General features: G+C 48.8%; 1 protein-coding gene across 1 annotated transcript in view; it reads right to left on the reverse strand.

Annotated features, from left to right (window-relative positions):
* The window catches only part of dnah2 (dynein, axonemal, heavy chain 2), a 288980-nt gene that overhangs the window by 149428 nt on the left and 117264 nt on the right, over positions 1–22288 (reverse strand). The window contains exons 27-33 of the mRNA XM_060854787.1: positions 19984–20122; positions 19117–19337; positions 18137–18235; positions 16561–16686; positions 9406–9516; positions 5030–5218; positions 582–685 (exon numbers count right to left, since the gene is read on the reverse strand). Of these exons, the coding sequence (XP_060710770.1) occupies positions 582–685; positions 5030–5218; positions 9406–9516; positions 16561–16686; positions 18137–18235; positions 19117–19337; positions 19984–20122 (989 nt within the window). The remainder of the gene's footprint in view (positions 1–581; positions 686–5029; positions 5219–9405; positions 9517–16560; positions 16687–18136; positions 18236–19116; positions 19338–19983; positions 20123–22288) is intronic.

Raw genomic sequence — 22288 nt, forward strand, 5'->3', positions numbered from 1 at the left:
GGAGAGGAGCATTTCCCCACTGTGGGGTACGGACTCTGAGCGTCAGATAGGGAAGCCTGCAGCTATGCTGTTACGTAGTGTGGATATCTCTCGCCTTGAGAACTCACAAACAAAGCGGTATATGTGAATAGGAAGGATTTGGGGGGATATGGGCCGGGTGCTGGCAGGCGGGACTAGATTGGGTTGGGATATCTGGTCGGCATGGACAGATTGGACCGAAGGATCTTTTTCCATGCTGTACATCTCTATGACCCTATGTCTACGCCTGATAACGTTTTTTTCATCATAAATGCTTTGTTGTACAGTAAGTTGAGTCAAACACTGAAAACAACAAAAGGCTCAAAGAAGATAATCAGAGAGAAGTGTGTCCTGAATTGACAGAGACCTGTTTTTTCCTGCACAGACTGATGGTGCTGCTATTACACACACTAACTTTCCTGATGATGACTGTGGATGGTATGCCTGGTTCTCTCCTCACAGGTCAACAACAGGCAGTGACACACCCACTCATCCCAAAGCCTTCTGCCTCCATGAACAGCACCCGATCGCACCCTCAGTGACAGTGCAGCCCTAAGCCTTACCTATCGGTGAGTGGAGTGATCACCAGTCGGCCTGAGTTGCCCAGGTACTCGTACCCATACTGGAAATGGGTGTTGGTTTGCCGGATGATGCAGTCATCTACATCCTGTGGAAAAGAGAAACAATATACACCGTCCAAATATATTCCATGCTCATCCGACAAACGACAGGAACAGAAAGTCCCTGGCCTGTTCTCTTGCTATCATGAGATCCCCTATAACAGTTGCACTCAAATAAAAGCAATGTCCTGTTACTGCTGGAGATCCGAAATAAAAAACAGAAAGAGCTGAAGAAACCCAGCAGCTCCGGCAGCATGTGTGGAGAAAGAAACAGAGTGAAGGTTTTGAGTCCAAACTGACTCTTCCCAGAATGGAAGACATTTGGAAAATCATCGAATCCCTACAGTGCGAGAGCCAGGCCTTTCGGCCCATCGAGTCCACACCAACCTTACAAAGAACATCTTACTCATACCCAACCCAACTACCTTATCCTGATAACCCTGCATTTCCCATGGCCAACCCACCCTAACCTGCACATCCCTGGGCACTATGGGACAATTTCCCATGGCCAACCCACCCTAACCTGCACATCCCTGGGCACTATGGGACAATTTCCCATGGCCAACCCACCCTAACCTGCACATCCCTGGGCACTATGGGACAAATTCCCATGGCCAATCCCACCCTAACCTGCACATCCCTGGGCACTATGGGACAATTTCCCATGGCCAACCCACCCTAACCTGTGCATCCCTGGACACTATGGGACAATTTCCCATGGCCAACCCACCCTAACCTGCACATCCCTGGGCACTATGGTACAATTTCCCATGGCCAATCCACCCTAACCTGCACATCCCTGGGCACTATGGGACAATTTCCCATGGCCAACCCACCCTAACCTGCACATCCCTGGGCACTATGGGACAATTTCCCATGGCCAATCCACCCTAACCTGTGCATCCCTGGGCACTATGGGACAATTTCCCATGGCCAATCCACCCTAACCTGCACATCCCTGGGCACTATGGGACAATTTCCCATGACCAATCCACCCTAACCTGCACACCCCTGGACACTATGGGACAATTTCCCATGGCTAATCCACCCTAACCTGCACATCCCTGGGCACTATGGGACAATTTCCCATGACCAATCCACCCTAACCTGCACATCCCTGGGCACTATGGGACAATTTCACCATGGCTAATCCACCCTAACCTGTACATCCCTGGACACTATGGGACAATTTCCCATGGCCAATCCACCCTAACCTGCACATCTTTGTGATCATGTAAGGAAACCAGAGACCCAGAAGTAACCCACATAGACATAGGGAGAATGAGCAAGCTCCAACCAGACAGTCAGCCAAAGTTGGGACTGAGCTGAAAATGTGTTGCTGAAAAAGTGCAGCAAGTCAGGCAGCATCCAAGGAGCAGGAGAATCGCCGTTTCGGGCATGAGCCCTTCTTCAGGACCTGAAATGTCGATTGCCCTGCTCCTTGGATGCTGCCTGACCTGCTGTGCTTTTCCAGCAACACATTTTCAGCTCTGAGCTCCAGCATCTGTAGTCCTCACTTTCTCCTCAAAGGTGGAACTGAAGCTAGGTCCCTGGCACTGTGAGGCAGCAGTACTAGCCCCTGAGCAACCGAGATGATGGTTTTCACACTGTTGGTAAAGGGGAGGAGGAGAACGTGGAAAAGATGATTTGAGTACCCAGAGCAAAACACAAAGAGGAGGGACATAGGTGAAGTGCAAGTGTAAATGGTAGGTGTTAACAAAATATAATCGTTTATCTCTGGGTAGTTAGAACATAGAACATAGAAGGATACAGCGCAGTACAGGCCCTTCGGCCCTCGATGTTGCGCCGACCGAATCCTACCTAACCTATACTAGCCCAATAACTTCCAAATGCCTATCCAATGCCCGCTTAAATGACCATAAAGAAGGAGAGTTCACCACTGATACGGGCAGGGCATTCCATGAACTCACAACCCGCTGTGTGAAGAATCTACCCCTAACATCTGTCCTATACCTACCACCCCTTAATTTAAAGCTATGTCCTCTAGTAACACCTGACTCCATTAGCGGTAAAAGGTTCTTAGTATCTACCCTATCTAAACCCCTAATCATCTTATACACTTCTATCAGATCTCCCCTAAACCTTCTCTTCTCCAATGAGAACAGCCCCAAGTGCCTCAGCCTTTCCTCATAAGATTTTCCTACCATTCCAGGCAACATCCTGGTAAACCTCCTCTGCACTCGTTCTAAAGCTTCCACATCCTTCCTATAGTATGGCGACCAAAACTGCACACAATACTCCAGATGAGGCCTCACCAGAGTCTTATACAACTGCAACATGACCTCAGGACTCCGGAACTCAATTCCTCTGCCAATAAAGCCCAGTACACCATATGCCTTCCTCACAGCACTATTTACCTGGGTGGCAACTTTCAGAGATCTGTGTACATGCATGTGTTGGCCTGCACACTACTTCTGGATTTATTGCATCTTCTCTGGATCTCTGCCATCTTCCAGCACTCAACTCACTCTTAATAAAACAGATGCACAGACATCGCTGCAAAGCAACAAGCAGCTGAACCATGCAGAGCTCTAACTATTTGGGCTTGAATGTTTCACTTGTGTTCTGCTGAATTCAGCCAAACTACCACCTCGGAACACATGCAGGAGGTCAGTGTGTCTGTGGGAGAAAGCACTGAGTTATGTTTGTCTGTGATGACCAATCCCAGCTGTGTTACCTACCTGTGTGAAAGTTGGTGGGCAGTTCTTGCCTGTGTGCCCTGGATGGAACAACAGCATGGATGGGCAATATTCTAAGCACAGTTCGATCGATGTTTGGTGGACAAGGAACTTCAGTGTTTTGAAGAGTTAGATAGAATAACGGAACTAAAACTACAACCAGACATTACCTTATTGGAGCAATAGACAGAAACATGCTACCTCAGTCATAGATAATTCCTTCAATACTACAATCCTTCAATAATAGACAGGAAGCCCATTAATATCACACTCCTGCAGTAATAGATAAGACTTCCATTAATACTACACTCCCTCAGTAATAGCCAATAACTCTGTTAATACCACAGTCCCTCAGTAATATACAGTAACTCCATCAATCCTACACTCCCTCAGTAATAGACAGTAACTCCATTAATACCACAGTCCCTCAGTAATAGACAGTAACTCCATTAATACTACACTCCCTCAGTAATAGCCAATAACTCTATTAATACCACAGTCCCTCAGTAATAGCCAATAACTCTGTTAATACTACAGTCCCTCAGTAATAGACAGTAACTCCATTAATACTACACTCCCTCAGTAATAGACAGTAACTCCATTAATACAACAGTCCCTCAGTAATAGACAGTAACTCCATTAATACCACAGTCCCTCAGTAATATATAGTAACTCAATTAATCCTACACTCCCTCAGTAATAGACAGTAACTCCATTAATACAACAGTCCCTCAGTAATAGACAATAACTCTGTTAATACCATAGTCCCTCAGTAATAGACAGTAACTCCATTAATACTACACTCCCTCAGTAATAGCCAATAACTCTGTTAATACTACAGTCCCTCAATAACAGACAGTAACTCCATTAATACCACAATCCCTCAGTAATAGACAATAACTCTGTTAATACCACAGTCCCTCAGTAATAGACAGTAACTCCATTAATACCACAATCCCTCAGTAATAGACAATAACTCTGTTAATACCACAGTCCCTCAGTAATAGACGTAACTCCATTAATACTACACTCCCTCAGTAGCAGCCAATAACTCTGTTAATACCACAGTCCCTCAGTAATAGACAATAACTCCATTAATACTACACCCCATCAGTAATAGCCAATAACTCTGTTAATACCACAGTCCCTCAGTAATAGACAATAACTCCATTAATACTACACCCCATCAGTAATAGATAAGAACTCTGTTAGTACTGCATTCCCTCAATAACAGGCAGAAACTCTGTAACTACAACAGTACTGTCTTTGACAATGGTGGAGATGGATCGAAGGGCCAAATGGCCTATTATTGTTCCAGTGTCCCTATGACTAGTTTAAAAAGGGCTAATCACAGTGAAGGTGCACACTGGATTGTCATAAAAACCCAACTGCTTCACTGATGCCCTTACCCCTGTGATGCCAGACCCACAGAAATGTGGAAAGCACAGTATTACAGACGCTATAAATCTGAAATAAAAACAGATCATGAGGAAAACACTCAGCAGATCAGATAGCTTCTGTGGAGAAGAAAATTAAGAGTTAATATTCCAGGTCAAGGATCTTCATCTTTGATGGCCAGCCTCATGTAGGAATTGAGAGAAATATCAGAGATCATTGGTAGAGTAGGGGAGAAAACATTTCTATTAAAATCGAGAGGGGAGTGGAGATGGGCTCAGATTTGGATTTGGCTACCTTGTCCCAGTAAAGGCGAAGTTGACTCAGCCAATCAAACGAAGTCACGTCCATACACCCCAGCTTGTACAGTTTGTCGATGACATCTCTTGCATGAACTTCCACTGTCACCAAAGCCACGATCTTCAGGCGCATGATCTTTGTCAGATTTCCACGGATAGCTTCGGAATACTTGCGGAGCATGCTCACCTGCAAAGGTAGTGATGTTAAGGTTAGGGTTTAATGAAAGCACTAACTGTCCAGCGAATCTCAATTATAACAGGGTTACTTCTTTCACCCTGCGCTCTCCCCTCTCTCTTTCTCTCTCTCTCCACATCTTCTCCTTTCTCGCCCAGCCCCCAACCTTTAGTGCAGTGCTCCCAAAGTTTTATCCCACTGTGGCCTAATTTCTGAGGCCTGCAAGTTGTTATGACTCCTCAGTGTGACCTGGGAGAGTGCACTGGGGAGACTGTGAGAGTCAGGGTGATGGATGGGGAGCTGGAGCACAGTCATTATAACTCAGTCAGCGGGCCAAGTGGGACCACTGTTATCTTAGAGATTTCAACCCCAAAGTAACCCATTAGGAGTCCAGAGCCTGCACGTTCGGAAGCCCTGCAAAAGTACATCCAGTATAGATTCCCCCGTGCAGTGTTAATGGGAATTGGAAATGATTGTATTGGCCTGTTCATTGACCTATGTAATTGTAGTTGATTGTTGAAGAAGGAGGGTGAAGCTGGACTGACTGACCTCACACTTAGAGCTAAATGAGAGAAAATACATTGGGGACATTTAGGTTACAGTAGATTCCCTACAGTATGGAAACAGACCCTTTGCCCCTACACCCTCCCCCCAATAAGTCCACACCAACCCTTTGAAGAGTAACCCACTCTCTACCCTATATTTAACCCTGACGAATACACCTAACACTACGGGCAATTTAACATGGCCAATTCACCTGATCTGCACATCTTTGGGTTGTGGAAGGAAACTGGAGCACCCATGTAGACACGGGGAGAATGTACAAACTCCACACAGACAGTCGCCTGAGACTGGAATCAAACTGAGATCCCTGGTGCTATGAGGGGCAGCAGTGCTAACCACTGAGCCACCGTGCTGCCCATTTAACTGACTCCTAGATAGGCAGATGGAAGATAGTACAATGAGGGGTATGTAGGCTACTCTGATCTTAGAGTAGGACAAATGCCAGCACAACATCGAGGGCTGAAGGATCTGTTCTGCGCTGACTGTTCTATGTTCGAAAACTTGGGGCTCCATGTATTGACCAAGTTTGTTGAAATTTCTGTAAATTCTATGTTTTAAAGTCCTGTAACTGTACCATTTGGATTTAGAATTAGAGGTAAATCAGATAAAATATGATATAGGGAGCCAGTGAATACCACAACAACCCAGGGTTACATAACAGGGAAGGCTCCAAACATTGGGACAATTTCTGCAGCAGAACAGGACAGAGCACAGAGATTGTGTTCCCAAAACCCATGGTGGGAAGCCAGCTGGTGAATGAGGGTGAAGGGAGGGGATAGAACAGACCAGTGACGGGAGAGCCTGTTGCTGCAGCTGACAATACCCAGCAGTACAACAAACCACTGTCACCAGTACATGATGTTACTGAAGTGCATCAGTCCAGCACGCCTGACAAAAAACGCACTGCTCCTGGATGACCTTCAGCCAACTCTCCCACCAAATATCGAACCTGAGAGTGGAATTTGGCTCACCCAGTCTGTCCCATCCTTTCGGACAGGTTAGTCCCACCCAACTCACATTTCTGTCTTTCCAGCTTTGCACATATCTGTGAGTTAGATTTTCTATTAAAGATGTATCTAATTTCCTTTTGAAAACCACCGCTCTCCCAGGCAGCCTGTCCCAAATCCTAACTCGACTTTGCTGAACCAAGGTCTCCTTCCCTCTCATGTACTTCCTGATTCGAGGTTCTCAATATCCAAACTGTGTGAAGATTGCATGGTGTGAAACATATCTTCCCACCTCTCCTCTCAGCATTTTCTGCTTCAGCCCGAACCACCCGAACCCGAGGCTATCCCTGGGTCCTGAGATGAATATAAAGGCAGTAGGAGTATAATTAATAGAAAATAAGGACAGCAAAAAGGGAACATGAGATAGCTTTGGCAAATAGGGTTAAGGAGAATCCAAAGACATCCAAATGCATTAAGGACAAAAGGCTAACTAGGGAGAGACTAGGGCCCCTTTTAAAGATCAGCAAGGCGGCCTGGGGAGCTGCAGGAGATGAAGGATATACTAAGTAAGTGTTTACTTTGGAGGAGGATATGGAAGATAAGGAATGTGGGGAAATATATAGCAACATCTTGAAAAATGTCCATATTACAGAGGAGGTGGAGCTAGATGGCTTAAAATGCATAAAGGTGGATAAATCCCCATGACCTGATCAGGTGTACCCGAGAACTCTGTGGGAAGCTAGAGTAGTGATTGCAGGGCCCCTTGCTGAGATATTTGTATCATCGATAGTCACAGGAAGATATCAAATGTAGGGAAATAGATGGTGGCATCTTGAAAAATGTCCACATTAGAGAGGAGGAGCGCTGGATGTCTTGAAACAGTTAAAGGTGGATAAATCCCCAGGACCTGATCAGGTGTACCCGAGAACTCTGTGGGAAGCTAGAGAAGTGATTGCTGGGCCTCTTGCTGAGATATTTGTATCATCGATAGTCACAGGTGAGGTGCTGGAAGACTGGAGGTTGGCTAACGTGGTACCAGTATTTAAGAAGGGTGGTAAGGACCAGCCAGGGAACTATAGTCGGGTGAGCCTGACATTGGTGGTACATAAATTGTTGGTGGGAATCCTGAGGGACTGGACGTACATGTATTTGGAAAGGCAAGGACTTATTAGGGATAGTCAGCACGGCTTTGTGTGTGGGAAATCATGTCTCACAAACTTGATTGAGTTTTTTGAAGACGTAACAAAGAGGATTGATGACGGCAGAGCAGTAGATGTGATCTATATGGACTCCAGTAAGGCATTTGACAAGGTTCCCCATGGGAGACTGATTAGCAAGGTTAGATCTCACGGAATACTGGGAGAACTTGCCATTTGGATACAGAACTGGCTTAAAGGTAGAAGACAGAGGGTGTGGTGGAGGGTTGTTTTTCAGACTGGAGGCCTGTGACCAGTGGAGTGCCACAAGGATCGGTGCTGGATCCTCTACTTTTGGTCATTTACATAAATGATTTGGATGTGAGCATAAGAGGTACAGTTAGTAAGTTTGCAGATGATACCAAAATTGGAGGTGTAGTGGACAGTGAAGAAGAGTACAATAGGATCTTGATCAGATGGGCTGAAGAGTGGCAGATGGAGTTTAATTCAGATAAATGCGAGGTGCTGCATTTTGGGAAAACAAATCTTAACAGGACTTATACACTTAATGGTAAGGTCCTAGGGAGTGTTGCTGAACAAAGAGACCTTGGAGTGCAGGCTCATAGCTCCTTGAAAGTGGAGTCGCAGGTAGATAGGATAGTGAAGAAGGCGTTTAGTATGCTTTCCTTTATTGGTCAGAGTATTGAGTACAGGATTTGGGAGATCATGTTGCGGCTGTACAGGACATTGGTTAGGCCACTGTTGGAATATTGCGTGGTAATTCTGCTCTTCCTGCTATAGGGATGTTATGAAACTTGAAAGATTTACAATGTTGCCACGGTTGGAGGGTTTGAATTAGTGGGAGAGGCTCAATAAGCTGGGGCTATTTTCCCTGGAGCATCAGGGGCTGAGAGATGACTTTATAGAGGCTTATAAAATCAAGAGGGGCATGGATCGGGTCAGGGAGTCCGAAATGAGAGGGCATAGGTTTAGAAAGTTAAAAATCACACAACACCAGGTTATAGTCCGACAGGTTTAATTGGAAGCACTAGCTTTCGGAGCGACGCTCCTTCATCAGGTGTTGGACTATAACCTGGTGTTGTGTGATTTTTAACTTTGTACACCCCAGTCCAACACCAGCATCTCCAAATCATAGGTTTAGGGTGAGAGTGGAAAGATTTAAGAGGGATCTAAGGGGCAATGTTTTCACACAGAGGGTGGTGCGTGAATGGAATGAGCTGCCAGAGGAAGTGGTGGAGGCTGGTACAATTACAGCATTTAAAAGACATCTGGGTGAGTAAATAAATAGGAAGGGTTTAGAGGAATATGGGCCAAATGCTGGCAAATGGGAACAGATTAGTTTAGAATAATCTGGTCGACATGGACAAATGAAACCAACAGGCCTGTTTCCATGCTGCACATCTGTATGACGCTCAGTCACTGGGAAGTAGAGCTCTGAGTACTGTGCAGTTCTTGGACAGTCAGTTTATGGTCTCCCACCTTGGAATGAAATATGTAGGCACTGCCAGAATTCCGGATCAGCTGAACCCACCTGCTTCCTTTTAACAACACGGACAGGCTTCTTCTCCCCTTGTTCCTTGGCTGTCACCAGAGCCTTGGTCACATCAGTGGTCCACTGAATCTGGCTGGCAGTGATGAGCATCTGTGATGAAATGAAGGACTGAATGTTGGCTAGACTGAAAATGTGCGGTATAATCACTGAAAATAAATGGAGGTTTTCCCCACACCATGAGTAAGGAACACTTGGAGTAGGAGCAATGGAGGTCTACAAGAAGACACAGAACTATTTTACAGACAGTTAGCTGTGACATCAGGCAGACTATAAACTAACAGATGAGTTAAATAGTTTTATCGACTGTACCTGTCCTCTGGCCTATCAAAGCTGTCACTACCACTTTTAATTGGGCAGGTTCAGAACTAACTGTAGGAGTAACAGTCCCTCACAGGAACAATGCAAGCATGCATATTATTAGGATGTTGCAGACAAAACTTTAAGCTACACCTCATCCCATGCTGTTCCTGTAGAGGGAGCTTTACTCTGTATCTAACCCCGTGCTGTCCCTGTCCTGTGGGTGTTTGATGGGACAGTGTAGAGGGAGCTTTACTCTGTATCTAACCCCGTGCTGTCCCTGTCCCTGGGAGTGTTTGATGGGGGACAGTGTAGAGGGAGCTTTACTCTGTACCTAACCCCGTGCTGTCCCTGTCCTGGGGGTGTTTGATGGGGGACAGTGTAGAGGGAGCTTTACTCTGTACCTAACCCTGTGCTGTCCCTGTCCTGTGGGTGTTTGATGGGGGACAGTGTAGAGGGAGCTTTACTCTGTACCTAACCCCGTGCTGTCCCTGTCCTGTGGGTGTTTGATGGGGGACAGTGTAGAGGGAGCTTTACTCTGTACCTAACCCCGTGCTGTCCCTGTCCTGGGAGTGTTTGATGGGGGACAGTGTAGAGGGAGCTTTACTCTGTATCTAACCCCGTGCTGTCCCTGTCCTGTGGGTGTTTGATGGGGGGACAGTGTAGAGGGAGCTTTACTCTGTATCTAACCTCGTGCTGTCGCTGTCCTGTGTTCCTGCCTGTTACAGAGAGAGTGTGATATTAACAATATTCCTGCCTGTTACTGAGAGAGTGTGGTGTTAACGGTATTCCTGTCTATTACTGAGAGAGTGTGAAATTAACAATATTCCTGCCTGTTACTGAGAGAGTGTGGTATTGACAATATTCCTGCCTGTTACTGAGAGAGTGTGGTATTGACAATATTCCTGTCTGTTACTGAGAGAGTGTGGTATTGACAATATTCCTGTCTGTTACTGAGAGAGTGTGGTATTGACAATATTCCTGTCTGTTACTGAGAGAGTGTGGTATTGACAATATTCCTGTCTGTTACTGAGAGAGTGTGGTATTGACAATATTCCTGTCTGTTACTGAGAGAGTGTGGTATTGACAATATTCCTGTCTGTTACTGAGAGAGTGTGGTATTGACAATATTCCTGTCTGTTACTGAGAGAGTAAAAAATGAGGTCTGCAGATGCTGGAGATCACAGCTGCAAATGTGTTGCTGGTCAAAGCACATCAGGTTAGGCAGCATCTCAGGAATAGAGAATTCGACGTTTCGAGCATAAGCCCTTCATCAGGAATAAGAGAGAGAGAGCCAAGCAGGCTGAGATAAAAGGTAGGGAGGAGGGACTAGGGGGAGGGGCGATGGAGGTGGGATAGGTGGAAGGAGGTCAAGGTGAGGGTGATAGGCCGGAGTGGGGTGGGGGCGGAGAGGTCAGGAAGAGGATTGCAGGTTAGGAGGGCGGTGCTGAGTTGAGGGAACCGACTGAGACAAGGTGGGGGGAGGGGAAATGAGGAAGCTGGAGAAATCTGAGTTCATTCCTTGTGGTTGGAGGGTTCCCAGGCGGAAGATGAGGCGCTCCTCCTCCAGCCGTCGTGTAGTTGTGTTCTGCCGGTGGAGGAGTCCAAGGACCTGCATGTCCTTGGTGGAGTGGGAGGGGGAGTTAAAGTGTTGAGCCACGGGGTGATTGGGTTGGTTGGTTCGGGCGGCCCAGAGGTGTTCTCTGAAGCGTTCCGCAAGTAAGCGGCCTGTCTCACCAATATAGAGGAGGCCACATCGGGTGCAGCGGATGCAATAGATGATGTGTGTGGAGGTACAGGTGAACTTGTGGCGGATATGGAAGGATCCCTTGGGGCCTTGGAGGGAAGTGAGTGTGGAGGTGTGGGCGCAAGTTTTACATTTCCTGCGGTTGCAGGGGAAGGTGCCGGGGGTGGAGGTTGGGTTGGTGGGGGGTGTGGATCTGACAAGGGAGTCACGAAGGGAGTGGTCCTTGCGGAACGCTGATAGGGGAGGGGAGGGAAATATATCCTTGGTGGTGGGGTCCGTTTGGAGGTGGCGGAAATGGCGGCGGATGATACGTTGTATACGGAGGTTGGTGGGGTGGTAGGTGAGAACCAGTGGGGTTCTGTCTTGGTGGCGGTTGGAGGAGCGGGGCTCAAGGGCGGAGGAGCGGGAAGTGGAGGAGATGCGGTGGAGGGCATCGTCGATCACGTCTGGGGGGACTCTGCGGTCCTTGAAGAAGGAGGCCATCTGGGCTGTGCGGTGTTGGAATTGGTCCTCCTGGGAGCAGATGCGGCGGAGACGAAGGAATTGGGAATATGGGATGGCGTTTTTACAGGGGGCAGGGTGGGAGGAGGTGTAGTCATCTTCCGCCTCATCTTCCGCCTGGGAACCCTCCAACCACAAGGTATGAATTCAGATTTCTCCAGCTTCCTCATTTCCCCTCCCCCCACCTTGTCTCAGTCGGTTCCCTCAACTCAGCACCGCCCTCCTAACCTGCAATCTTCTTCCTGACCTCTCCGCCCCCACCCCACTCCGGCCTATCACCCTCACCTTGACCTCCTTCCACCTATCCCACCTCCATCGCCCCTCCCCCTAGTCCCTCCTCCCTACCTTTTATCTCAGCCTGCTTGGCTCTCTCTCTCTTATTCCTGATGAAGGGCTTATGCTCGAAACGTCGAATTCTCTATTCCTGAGATGCTGCCTAACCTGCTGTGCTTTGACCAGCAACACATTTGCAGCTGTTACTGAGAGAGTGTGATATTAACAATATTCCTGCCTGTTACTAAGAGAGTGTGGTATTGACAATATTCCTCCCTGTTACTGAGAGAGTGTGGTATTGACAATATTCCTGTCTATTACTGAGAGAGTGTGGTATTGACAATATTCCTATCTGTTACTGAGAGAGTGTGGTATTGACAATATTCCTGTCTGTTACTGAGAGAGTGTGGTATTGACAATATTCCTGTCTGTTACTGAGAGAGTGTGATATTAACAATATTCCTGCCTGTTACTGAGAGAGTGTGGTATTGACAATATTCCTGCCTGTTACTGAGAGAGTGTGGTATTGACAATATTCCTGCCTGTTACTGAGAGAGTGTGGTGTTAACGGTATTCCTGTCTATTATTGAGAGAGTGTGAAATTAACAATATTCCTGCATGTTACTGAGACACTGTGGTATTAACAATATTCCTGCCTGTTACTGAGAGAGTGTGGTGTTAACAATATTCCTGCCTGTTACTTAGAGAGTGTGGTATTGACAATATTCCTGTCTGTTACTGAGAGAGTGTGGTATTGACAATATTCCTGCCTGTTACTGAGAGAGTGTGGTGTTAACGGTATTCCTGTCTATTACTGAGAGAGTGTGAAATTAACAATATTCCTGCATGTTACTGAGAGAGTGTGATATTAACAATATTCCTGCCTGTTACTGAGAGAGTGTGGTATTGACAATATTCCTCCCTGTTACTGAGACAGTGTGAAATTAACAATATTCCTGTCTGTTACTGAGAGAGTGTGGTATTGACAATATTCCTGCCTGTTACTGAGAGAGTGTGGTATTGACAATATTCCTGTCTATTACTGAGAGAGTGTGGTATTGACAATATTCCTATCTGTTACTGAGAGAGTGTGGTATTGACAATATTCCTGTCTGTTACTGAGAGAGTGTGGTATTGACAATATTCCTGTCTGTTACTGAGAGAGTGTGATATTAACAATATTCCTGCCTGTTACTGAGAGAGTGTGGTATTTACAATATTCCTGCCTGTTACTGAGAGAGTGTGGTATTGACAATATTCCTGCCTGTTACTGAGAGAGTGTGGTGTTAACGGTATTCCTGTCTATTATTGAGAGAGTGTGAAATTAACAATATTCCTGCATGTTACTGAGACACTGTGGTATTAACAATATTCCTGCCTGTTACTGAGAGAGTGTGGTGTTAACAATATTCCTGCCTGTTACTTAGAGAGTGTGGTATTGACAATATTCCTCCCTGTTACTGAGACAGTGTGAAATTAACAATATTCCTGTCTGTTACTGAGAGAGTGTGGTATTGACAATATTCCTGCCTGTTACTGAGAGAGTGTGGTATTGACAATATTCCTGTCTATTACTGAGAGAGTGTGGTATTGACAATATTCCTGTCTGTTACTGAGAGAGTGTGGTATTGACAATATTCCTGCCTGTTACTGAGAGAGTGTGGTATTGACAATATTCCTATCTGTTACTGAGAGAGTGTGGTATTGACAATATTCCTGCCTGTTACTGAGAGAGTGTGGTATTGACAATATTCCTATCTGTTACTGAGAGAGTGTGGTATTGACAATATTCCTGCCTGTTACTGAGAGAGTGTGGAATTAACAATATTCCTGCCTGTTACTGAGAGAGTGTGGTATTGACAATATTCCTATCTGTTACTGAGAGAGTGTGGTATTGACAATATTCCTGCCTGTTACTGAGAGAGTGTGGTATTGACAATATTCCTGTCTGTTACTGAGAGAGTGTGGTATTGACAATATTCCTATCTGTTACTGAGAGAGTGTGGTATTGACAATATTCCTGTCTGTTACTGAGAGAGTGTGGTATTGACAATATTCCTGCCTGTTACTGAGAGAGTGTGGTATTGACAATATTCCTGCCTGTTACTGAGAGAGTGTGGTATTGACAATATTCCTGTCTGTTACTGAGAGAGTGTGGTATTGACAATATTCCTGCCTGTTACTAAGAGAGTGTGGTATTGACAATATTCCTGCCTGTTACTGAGAGAGTGTGGTATTGACAATATTCCTGCCTGTTACTGAGAGAGTGTGGTATTGACAATATTCCTATCTGTTACTGAGAGAGTGTGGTATTGACAATATTCCTGCCTGTTACTGAGAGAGTGTGGTGTTAACAATATTCCTGTCTGTTACTGAGAGAGTGTGGTATTGACAATATTCCTATCTGTTACTGAGAGTGTGTGGTATTGACAATATTCCTGCCTGTTACTGAGAGAGTGTGGAATTAACAATATTCCTTTTCTGCTGAGGGATACCGCATTAACCACATTTCTGTTTTTTATGAGACAGCAAGGCCCTCAGAGAGACCACATATTTGAGGTGAGGCTTTAAACCATGGCCTTGTCTATCAGCCCTTTTGGACAGTGATACTTCAATGTCATTATCAGAAATGTCAGTGTCCTGGCCCTTTATAAAAGTGACTGTTGGGATACTCCTTTGATTATCTGTTTTTTTGCCATGTTGCTGTACAGGCAAATTATTGCACTTCACAGACATTAACTGTATGGGGATGACCTTTGACCAGCTGCCGCACAGGAGGTTGCTGAGTACGCTAAGGGCCCCAGGGTGTCCGAGGCGAGGTACTAGCGTAGATAGAAGCCTGGCTGTCTGACAGGAAGCAGAGAGTCGGGATAAAGGGTTCCTGCTCAGGATGGCAGCTGGTGACAAGTGGTGTTCCACATGATTCAGTGTTGGAACTTTTCCCTTTAAACATTAATGTTCTGGATGAAGTGACTGAGAGCATTCTGGTGAAGTTTGCAGACAATGCAAAGATAGCATTGAGGAGGCAGGGAGGCTGCAGGAGGATTTGGACAGGTTAGGAGAGTGGGCAAAGAAGTGGCAGATGGAATGCAATGTGGGAAAGTGTGAGGTCATACACTTGGATGGGAAGAATAGAGACATGGACTGTTTTCGAAATGGGGAGAAAATTCAGAAATCTGAAGTGCAATGAGACTCGGGGAGTCCTAGTCCAGGATTCTCTCAGGGTAAACCTGCAGGCTGAGTCAGTAATTAGGAAGGCAAACCAATGATGGCATTTATTTTGAGAGGAGTTAAATATAAGCAGGGATGTATTTCTGAGGCTGTATAAGGCTCTGGTCAGACCACATTTGGAGTATTGTGTGCAATTTTGGGCCCCGTATCTCAGGAAGGATGTACTGATCCTGGAGAGTGCTCAGAGGAGGTTCACGAGAATGGTTTTTTTTAGATTAGACTTACAGTGTGGAAACAGGCCCTTCGGCCCAACAAGTCCACACCGACCCGCTGAAGCGCAACCCACCCATACCCTTACATTTACCCCTTACCTAACACTACGGGTAATTTAGCATGGCCAATTCACCTGACCCGCACATCTTTGGACTGTGGGAGGAAACCGGAGCACCCGGAGGAAACCCACGCAGACACGGGGAGAACGTGCAAACTCCACACAGTCAGTCGCCTGAGTCGGGAAATGAACCCGGGTCTCAGGCGCTGTGAGGCAGCAGTGCTAACCACTGTGCCGCCGTGCCGCCCAGGAATGAAAAGCTTAACATCTGAGGAATGTCTGAGGACTCTGGGTCTATATTCCATGGAGTTTGGAAGGATGAGAGGGGATCTAATTGAAACATACAGAACACTGAATGGCCTGGACAGAGAGGATGCTGGGAAGCTGTTTCCATCGGTAGGAGAGACTCAGACCCGAGTAAAGGGAAGACCTTTTAGAATGGACAGAAGGAGAAACATCTTCAGCTAGAGAGTGGGGAATCGATGGAGGGCTGTGGAGGCCAGGTCATTGAGTATATGTAAGACTGAGATAGATAGGGTCTTTAGTATCAAGGGGATCAAGGGTTTACTGGGAGAACGGGTGAGAAAGGGGTTGAGAAACCTATCAGCCATGATTGAATGGCCGAGCAGACTCAATGGGCTGAATGGCCTAATTTCTGTTCCTAGGTCTTATGGTCTTCCACATTAACACATTTTTAGAAGCTCCCATAAAGCATAGACCAAAAGCCCACTGTGACAGACACAGGTCTGAAACATTAAGAGTGCTCTGTTGATTCTCAGAAAGCTCCTCCCTCTGTTGAAAGCCTGTGACTGACCTGACCAGGCCAATCCTTCACCCATTTATCCCGCTTTGTGAGCATTTTCTTCAGAGCCAAGCGGCAGTCTTTCAGCAGGTCTTTGAGAGTAAAGCGCATGGTGCGTTCCACATCACAGAGCCAGGCCTGAGGGATAAGAACACATTGCAAAAACAATGAGGACAGCTGAGGTCCAGATCACTTAAACCCAGATTTCCCAGAATTATCTGAGTTCCTGACAGACCTGAAACACTTCCTTGGCCTGTTCATTGAATTGATCTCAGTCCTGTTCTACCCACCACCTGGAGAAGTCTCTCAGGCAGTCATTCCCCACTGACCTATGTTAGAGAAGAGGAAATCCGAGTGTGTGCAGATGAGTTTGTGTAAACCTTTATGAATAGTGAAGCTGATGCAGTTGAATAGCATGTCAATGCTCACTGCCTTGAACACTGAAACGAGAGGTGAGCTGACACAGTGGCTCAGTAGCTAGCACTGCTGCCTCACAGCACCAGGGACCCGGGTTCGATTCCTGCCTCAGGCAACTGTCTGTGTGGAGTTTGCACATTCTCCCTGGATCTGCATGAGTTTCCACCGGGTGCTCCAGTTTCATCCCACAATCCAAACATGTGCAGTTTGGGTGGACTGGCCAATGCAAATTGCCCTGTAGTGTCTCAGGATGTGCAGGCCAGGTGGGTTACCTGCAGGGTCTGTGTGAGATGCTGCTCAGAGGGTCGGTGTGGATCCAATGGCCCAAATGACCTGCTCCCACACTGTAGGGATTCCATCGACCCACTCTGAGTGCTGGAGAACACACATCAGTCAATTAATAATCCTCCATCAAGACTGTGATGTATTCAACACAGGAGGAGAACATTATTAGAGTCAGAAAGGTTGTGGGATCCGCTGGCGTCACAGATTGTAAAACAATTTGAACCTAAGATGCAGCCTTTCCATTCTGATGTAGGGGTCAGTGATGACCCAAGGGAGTGCCCAACATTGCTGAGTGCTTTAACCCGGTGTTGCTCTTGCTTCTATACCCAGCACTGGGAAGAATGTGCTGTATGCGGGAGGGGCAGGATAAATGGGAAGCAGCTGGTTAAAGTACACAGCAGCACAGAGCCGAGGAATACATGAGGACAATTGGCTGCTTGCCTCTTGTAATAGACTGTAAAAGCCATGAGCTGCCCTTGAGTGACAGTAAATATAATCGCACCCCCAAGGCTCTGAGGTTACACAAGGAATATTATCCAATGAAGAGATGACAAGCAGTTCTGTGCTCCCAGCCAGAAGCTACACTTTCGACAGTGCAGGCCAGAGATAGAGCCCAAACCTGGTATACCTCATCCTAGTAAGTATGCTGCTCCATTTAATAAAGTTAGATGAAATCTACTCCCTTTTAAAGATGAGGCACTGGCTTCAGTGTAATGGATTGAAAATGGGTCACTTTATCTCTGACAGTAGTGCCCCTGATACCCACGGCATGTGACAGTACCCATGGAGGTAGGACAAGTGGGTTTACTTTGGTCCCAGTAGATGACCTTGGAACCGAGCTACAGGTGAATCCCTGACAGGAACAACAGGCGAGAGATGTCTGTACCTCAACAGGACCCTCGAGCAGGGTGGGATGTTTGAACTCCACATACTCTCCATCAGCGGCAAACATTCCGGCAGCTTCCATTTTGGCGGTGGTTCCAACCTGGAAAGACAGGTCACAGGGAATGGGAATCTGTGCACTCAGCAGTTGCAGTTACACTGCTATCTGGAGATCACCAGGTCAAGGTCACCATGGCAATCTGCAGGATAGGACCAGGAAAATAAAAAGCCCAGTCAGGGCAGCACGGTGGCTCAGTGGTTAGCACTGCTGCCTCACAGCGCCAGCGACCCAGATTCGATCCCACCCTCAGTGAACTGTCTGTGTGGAGGTTGCACATTCTCCCCGTGTCTGCGTGGGTTTCCTCTGGGTGCTCCAGTTTCCTACCACAGTCCAAAGATGTGCAGGTTAGAATGGATTGGTCCTGGGAAATTGCCCGTAGTGTTAGGTGCATTAGTCAGGGGAAATGTAGAGAAATAAGGGAATGGGTCTGGATGGGATACTCTCCGGAGAGTTGGTATGGACTTGCTGTTTTAAGGTGGTCAGTCAGAATGTTGTACCTATCTAAATGGTCAATGTTTAGCTTCACAGGAGGGAACCACTCGCTGCTACGTAGTCTAGTCTGTGCCTCTCAACATCCTTTCATTCCCACAGTTCCATAAACGTGATGAGGCCAGTTCCTCTGAGACAATATCAGCTTACCTTGAACCCTGAGGGAGAGGTGGGGCTGGGGAGAGCAGGAGGGCCTACACTGGAGAGCAGTAAGGGGCAGACACAAGATCAGGAGGAGTTGTGGATGAGAGAAGGTGAGGCCACACGTGAGAGAACAGTGGTTGGTGTGAGCGGATTGGGAAAGATCTGCACTGGGCTGTAATGCAGCAAAATACTTGACCAGCCACTTGATGGTCAGGTCTGCACGGAAGGAGCAGATAGACACCAAATAGCAGCCGAGAAACACAGAGCTGGCCGTGGCAGGTGAGTGATGCTACCTTTTGCATTTTGAGGCTTTTGATGTTGTCAAAGCATTTCTTCATGTGGGGTTGCACCGCTGGCGGGTTACGGGACTGGCCCAAGATCTCCAGCAGGTCATCATTGGACAGGAAGTAGAAACGTGGAAAGATTTGGCGTTTGGTTTCCAGGTACATGTCCAGGGACTTCTCAATCTCTTCCAGTTTTGCGTTCATACCATTTAATGAGTCCAGCAGACCTGCGCAAAGGAACGACAACAGCTAATGTATTCACTTTAAGAACTGGCAGGTATCCAAGCAAGACTGATAAAGGAAAGGCATGGTGTGGGTGCCAGCGAGGGAAGGGGGGGAGGTAGCAGCGTGGTGGGGGCAGAGGAGTGGTTAATACAGCAGCAACAATACGATGGATGTTCTACTAACTTCAGAAGTGTGGAGGGATGGGGCAGGGTTAAGTGAATTATTTAGGGACTCCCAGAGAGCAGGAACTAGGGGCTGGAATGGAGTGGTAAGAGATAGGACATGCAAACAGTGGGTATCAATACCAATTCCTGTCTGACTTTCATCCTCCAGGGCTAACTCCTAACCGTCCCTCCATTTCAGTGCTTGTTCTGTTTTGCTACGGTCCAGTTTCATGGCTGATGGCTTTGCTGTACGTTCCCAGGCTTGGTCTGGACCACAATCCCCACTCCTTCCCCTGCGTAGCTTCCCGACAGCTGCCTTTTCAAATTTTTCAATTATCCAATATAATTAAATCAGCCTTGAAATTCCCAAGCATGAGGAGTATGAGCCAAGCTATTAACAAGGAATAAATTAATCCCTGGTTCTGACTCTGGCAAACCTCCGATGCACACCTCTCTGAGGTGCAGTGCCAAGAGATGAGCCCACCTGGGTGATGGGTTCCTCGAAGAGCATTGGGTTCCTGGATCAGACGGTGCATTATGACCTTCCACTGTACGTCAATGTTCTCAAACTCTGCTGACTCCCGAGGTAGCTGTTTTCTAATGTCCTCCCCAAGGAAAATATTCTGTAGCAAACAAAAAAAACACAGGAGCTTTTAATGCACCATTCCTGCCATCTGACTGGCTCACAGCCTCTCATTAGTGTGCTCAGGATTTCTCTTGGGGCTACAATAATGGCCATTATTGGGGCAGAGATTGGAAACTGAAACTAAGGCCATCAGAGTGTCTGTACGGGTCAGCATCAGGCAGAATATTCACCTTCTGGTGTAGACTGCCTCACCGTGCCTGTACCCACCTGCTGGGGGAAGTGGTGGGGGCCGTGTCCACCTGCTGGGGGAAGTGGTGGGGGGCCGTACCCACCTGCTGGGGGAAGTGGTGGGGGCCGTACCCACCTGCTGGGGGAAGTGGTGGGGGCCGTGTCCACCTGCTGGGGGAAGTGGTGGGGGCCGTACCCACCTGCTGGAGGAAGTGGTGGGGGCCGTACCCACCTGCTGGAGGAAGTGGTGGGGGCCGTACCCACCTGCTGGGGGAAGCGGTGGGGGCCGTACCCACCTGCTGGGGGAAGCGGTGGGGGCCCGTGTCCACCTGCTGGAGGAAGTGGTGGGGGCCGTACCCACCTGCTGGGGGAAGCGGTGGGGGCCGTACCCACCTGCTGGGGGAAGCGGTGGGGGCCCGTGTCCACCTGCTGGAGGAAGTGGTGGGGGCCGTACCCACCTGCTGGAGGAAGTGGTGGGGGCCGTACCCACCTGCTGGAGGAAGGGGTGGGGGTCTGTACCCACCTGCTGGGGGAAGCGGTGGGGGCCCGTGTCCACCTGCTGGAGGAAGTGGTGGGGGCCGTACCCACCTGCTGGGGGAAGCGGTGGGGGCCCGTGTCCACCTGCTGGGGGAAGGGGTGGGGGCCGTACCCACCTGCTGGAGGAAGTGGTGGGGCCTGTACCCACCTGCTGGAGGAAGTGGTGGGGGCCGTACCCACCTGCTGGAGGAAGTGGTGGGGGCCGTACCCACCTGCTGGAGGAAGTGGTGGGGGCCGTACCCACCTGCTGGAGGAAGGGGTGGGGGTCTGTACCCACCTGCTGGGGGAAGCGGTGGGGGCCCGTGTCCACCTGCTGGAGGAAGTGGTGGGGGCCGTACCCACCTGCTGGGGGAAGCGGTGGGGGCCCGTGTCCACCTGCTGGGGGAAGGGGTGGGGTCTGTACCCACCTGCTGGGGGAAGTGGTGGGGTCTGTACCCACCTGCTGGGGGAAGTGGTGGGGTCTGTACCCACCTGCTGGGGGAAGTGGTGGGGCCTGTACCCACCTGCTGGGGGAAGCGGTGGGGGCCCGTGTCCACCTGCTGGGGGAAGTGGTGGGGTCTGTACCCACCTGCTGGGGGAAGTGGTGGGGTCTGTACCCACCTGCTGGAGGAAGTGGTGGGGCCTGTACCCACCTGCTGGGGGAAGCGGTGGGGGCCCGTGTCCACCTGCTGGGGGAAGGGGTGGGGGCCGTACCCACCTGCTGGAGGAAGTGGTGGGGCCTGTACCCACCTGCTGGAGGAAGTGGTGGGGGCCGTACCCACCTGCTGGAGGAAGGGGTGGGGGTCTGTACCCACCTGCTGGAGGAAGTGGTGGGGGCCGTACCCACCTGCTGGAGGAAGTGGTGGGGGCCGTACCCACCTGCTGGAGGAAGTGGTGGGGGCCGTACCCACCTGCTGGAGGAAGGGGTGGGGGTCTGTACCCACCTGCTGGGGGAAGCGGTGGGGGCCCGTGTCCACCTGCTGGAGGAAGTGGTGGGGGCCGTACCCACCTGCTGGGGGAAGCGGTGGGGGCCCGTGTCCACCTGCTGGGGGAAGTGGTGGGGTCTGTACCCACCTGCTGGGGGAAGTGGTGGGGTCTGTACCCACCTGCTGGAGGAAGTGGTGGGGCCTGTACCCACCTGCTGGGGGAAGTGGTGGGGTCTGTACCCACCTGCTGGAGGAAGTGGTGGGGCCTGTACCCACCTGCTGGAGGAAGTGGTGGGGGCCGTACCCACCTGCTGGGGGAAGCGGTGGGGGCCCGTGTCCACCTGCTGGAGGAAGTGGTGGGGCCTGTACCCACCTGCTGGAGGAAGTGGTGGGGGCCGTACCCACCTGCTGGAGGAAGTGGTGGGGGCCGTACCCACCTGCTGGAGGAAGCGGTGGGGGCCGTACCCACCTGCTGGAGGAAGTGGTGGGGGCCGTACCCACCTGCTGGAGGAAGCGGTGGGGGCCCTACCCAC

Source organism: Hemiscyllium ocellatum, chromosome 44, assembly GCF_020745735.1.
Source record: "Hemiscyllium ocellatum isolate sHemOce1 chromosome 44, sHemOce1.pat.X.cur, whole genome shotgun sequence".
NCBI lineage: Eukaryota > Metazoa > Chordata > Chondrichthyes > Orectolobiformes > Hemiscylliidae > Hemiscyllium > Hemiscyllium ocellatum.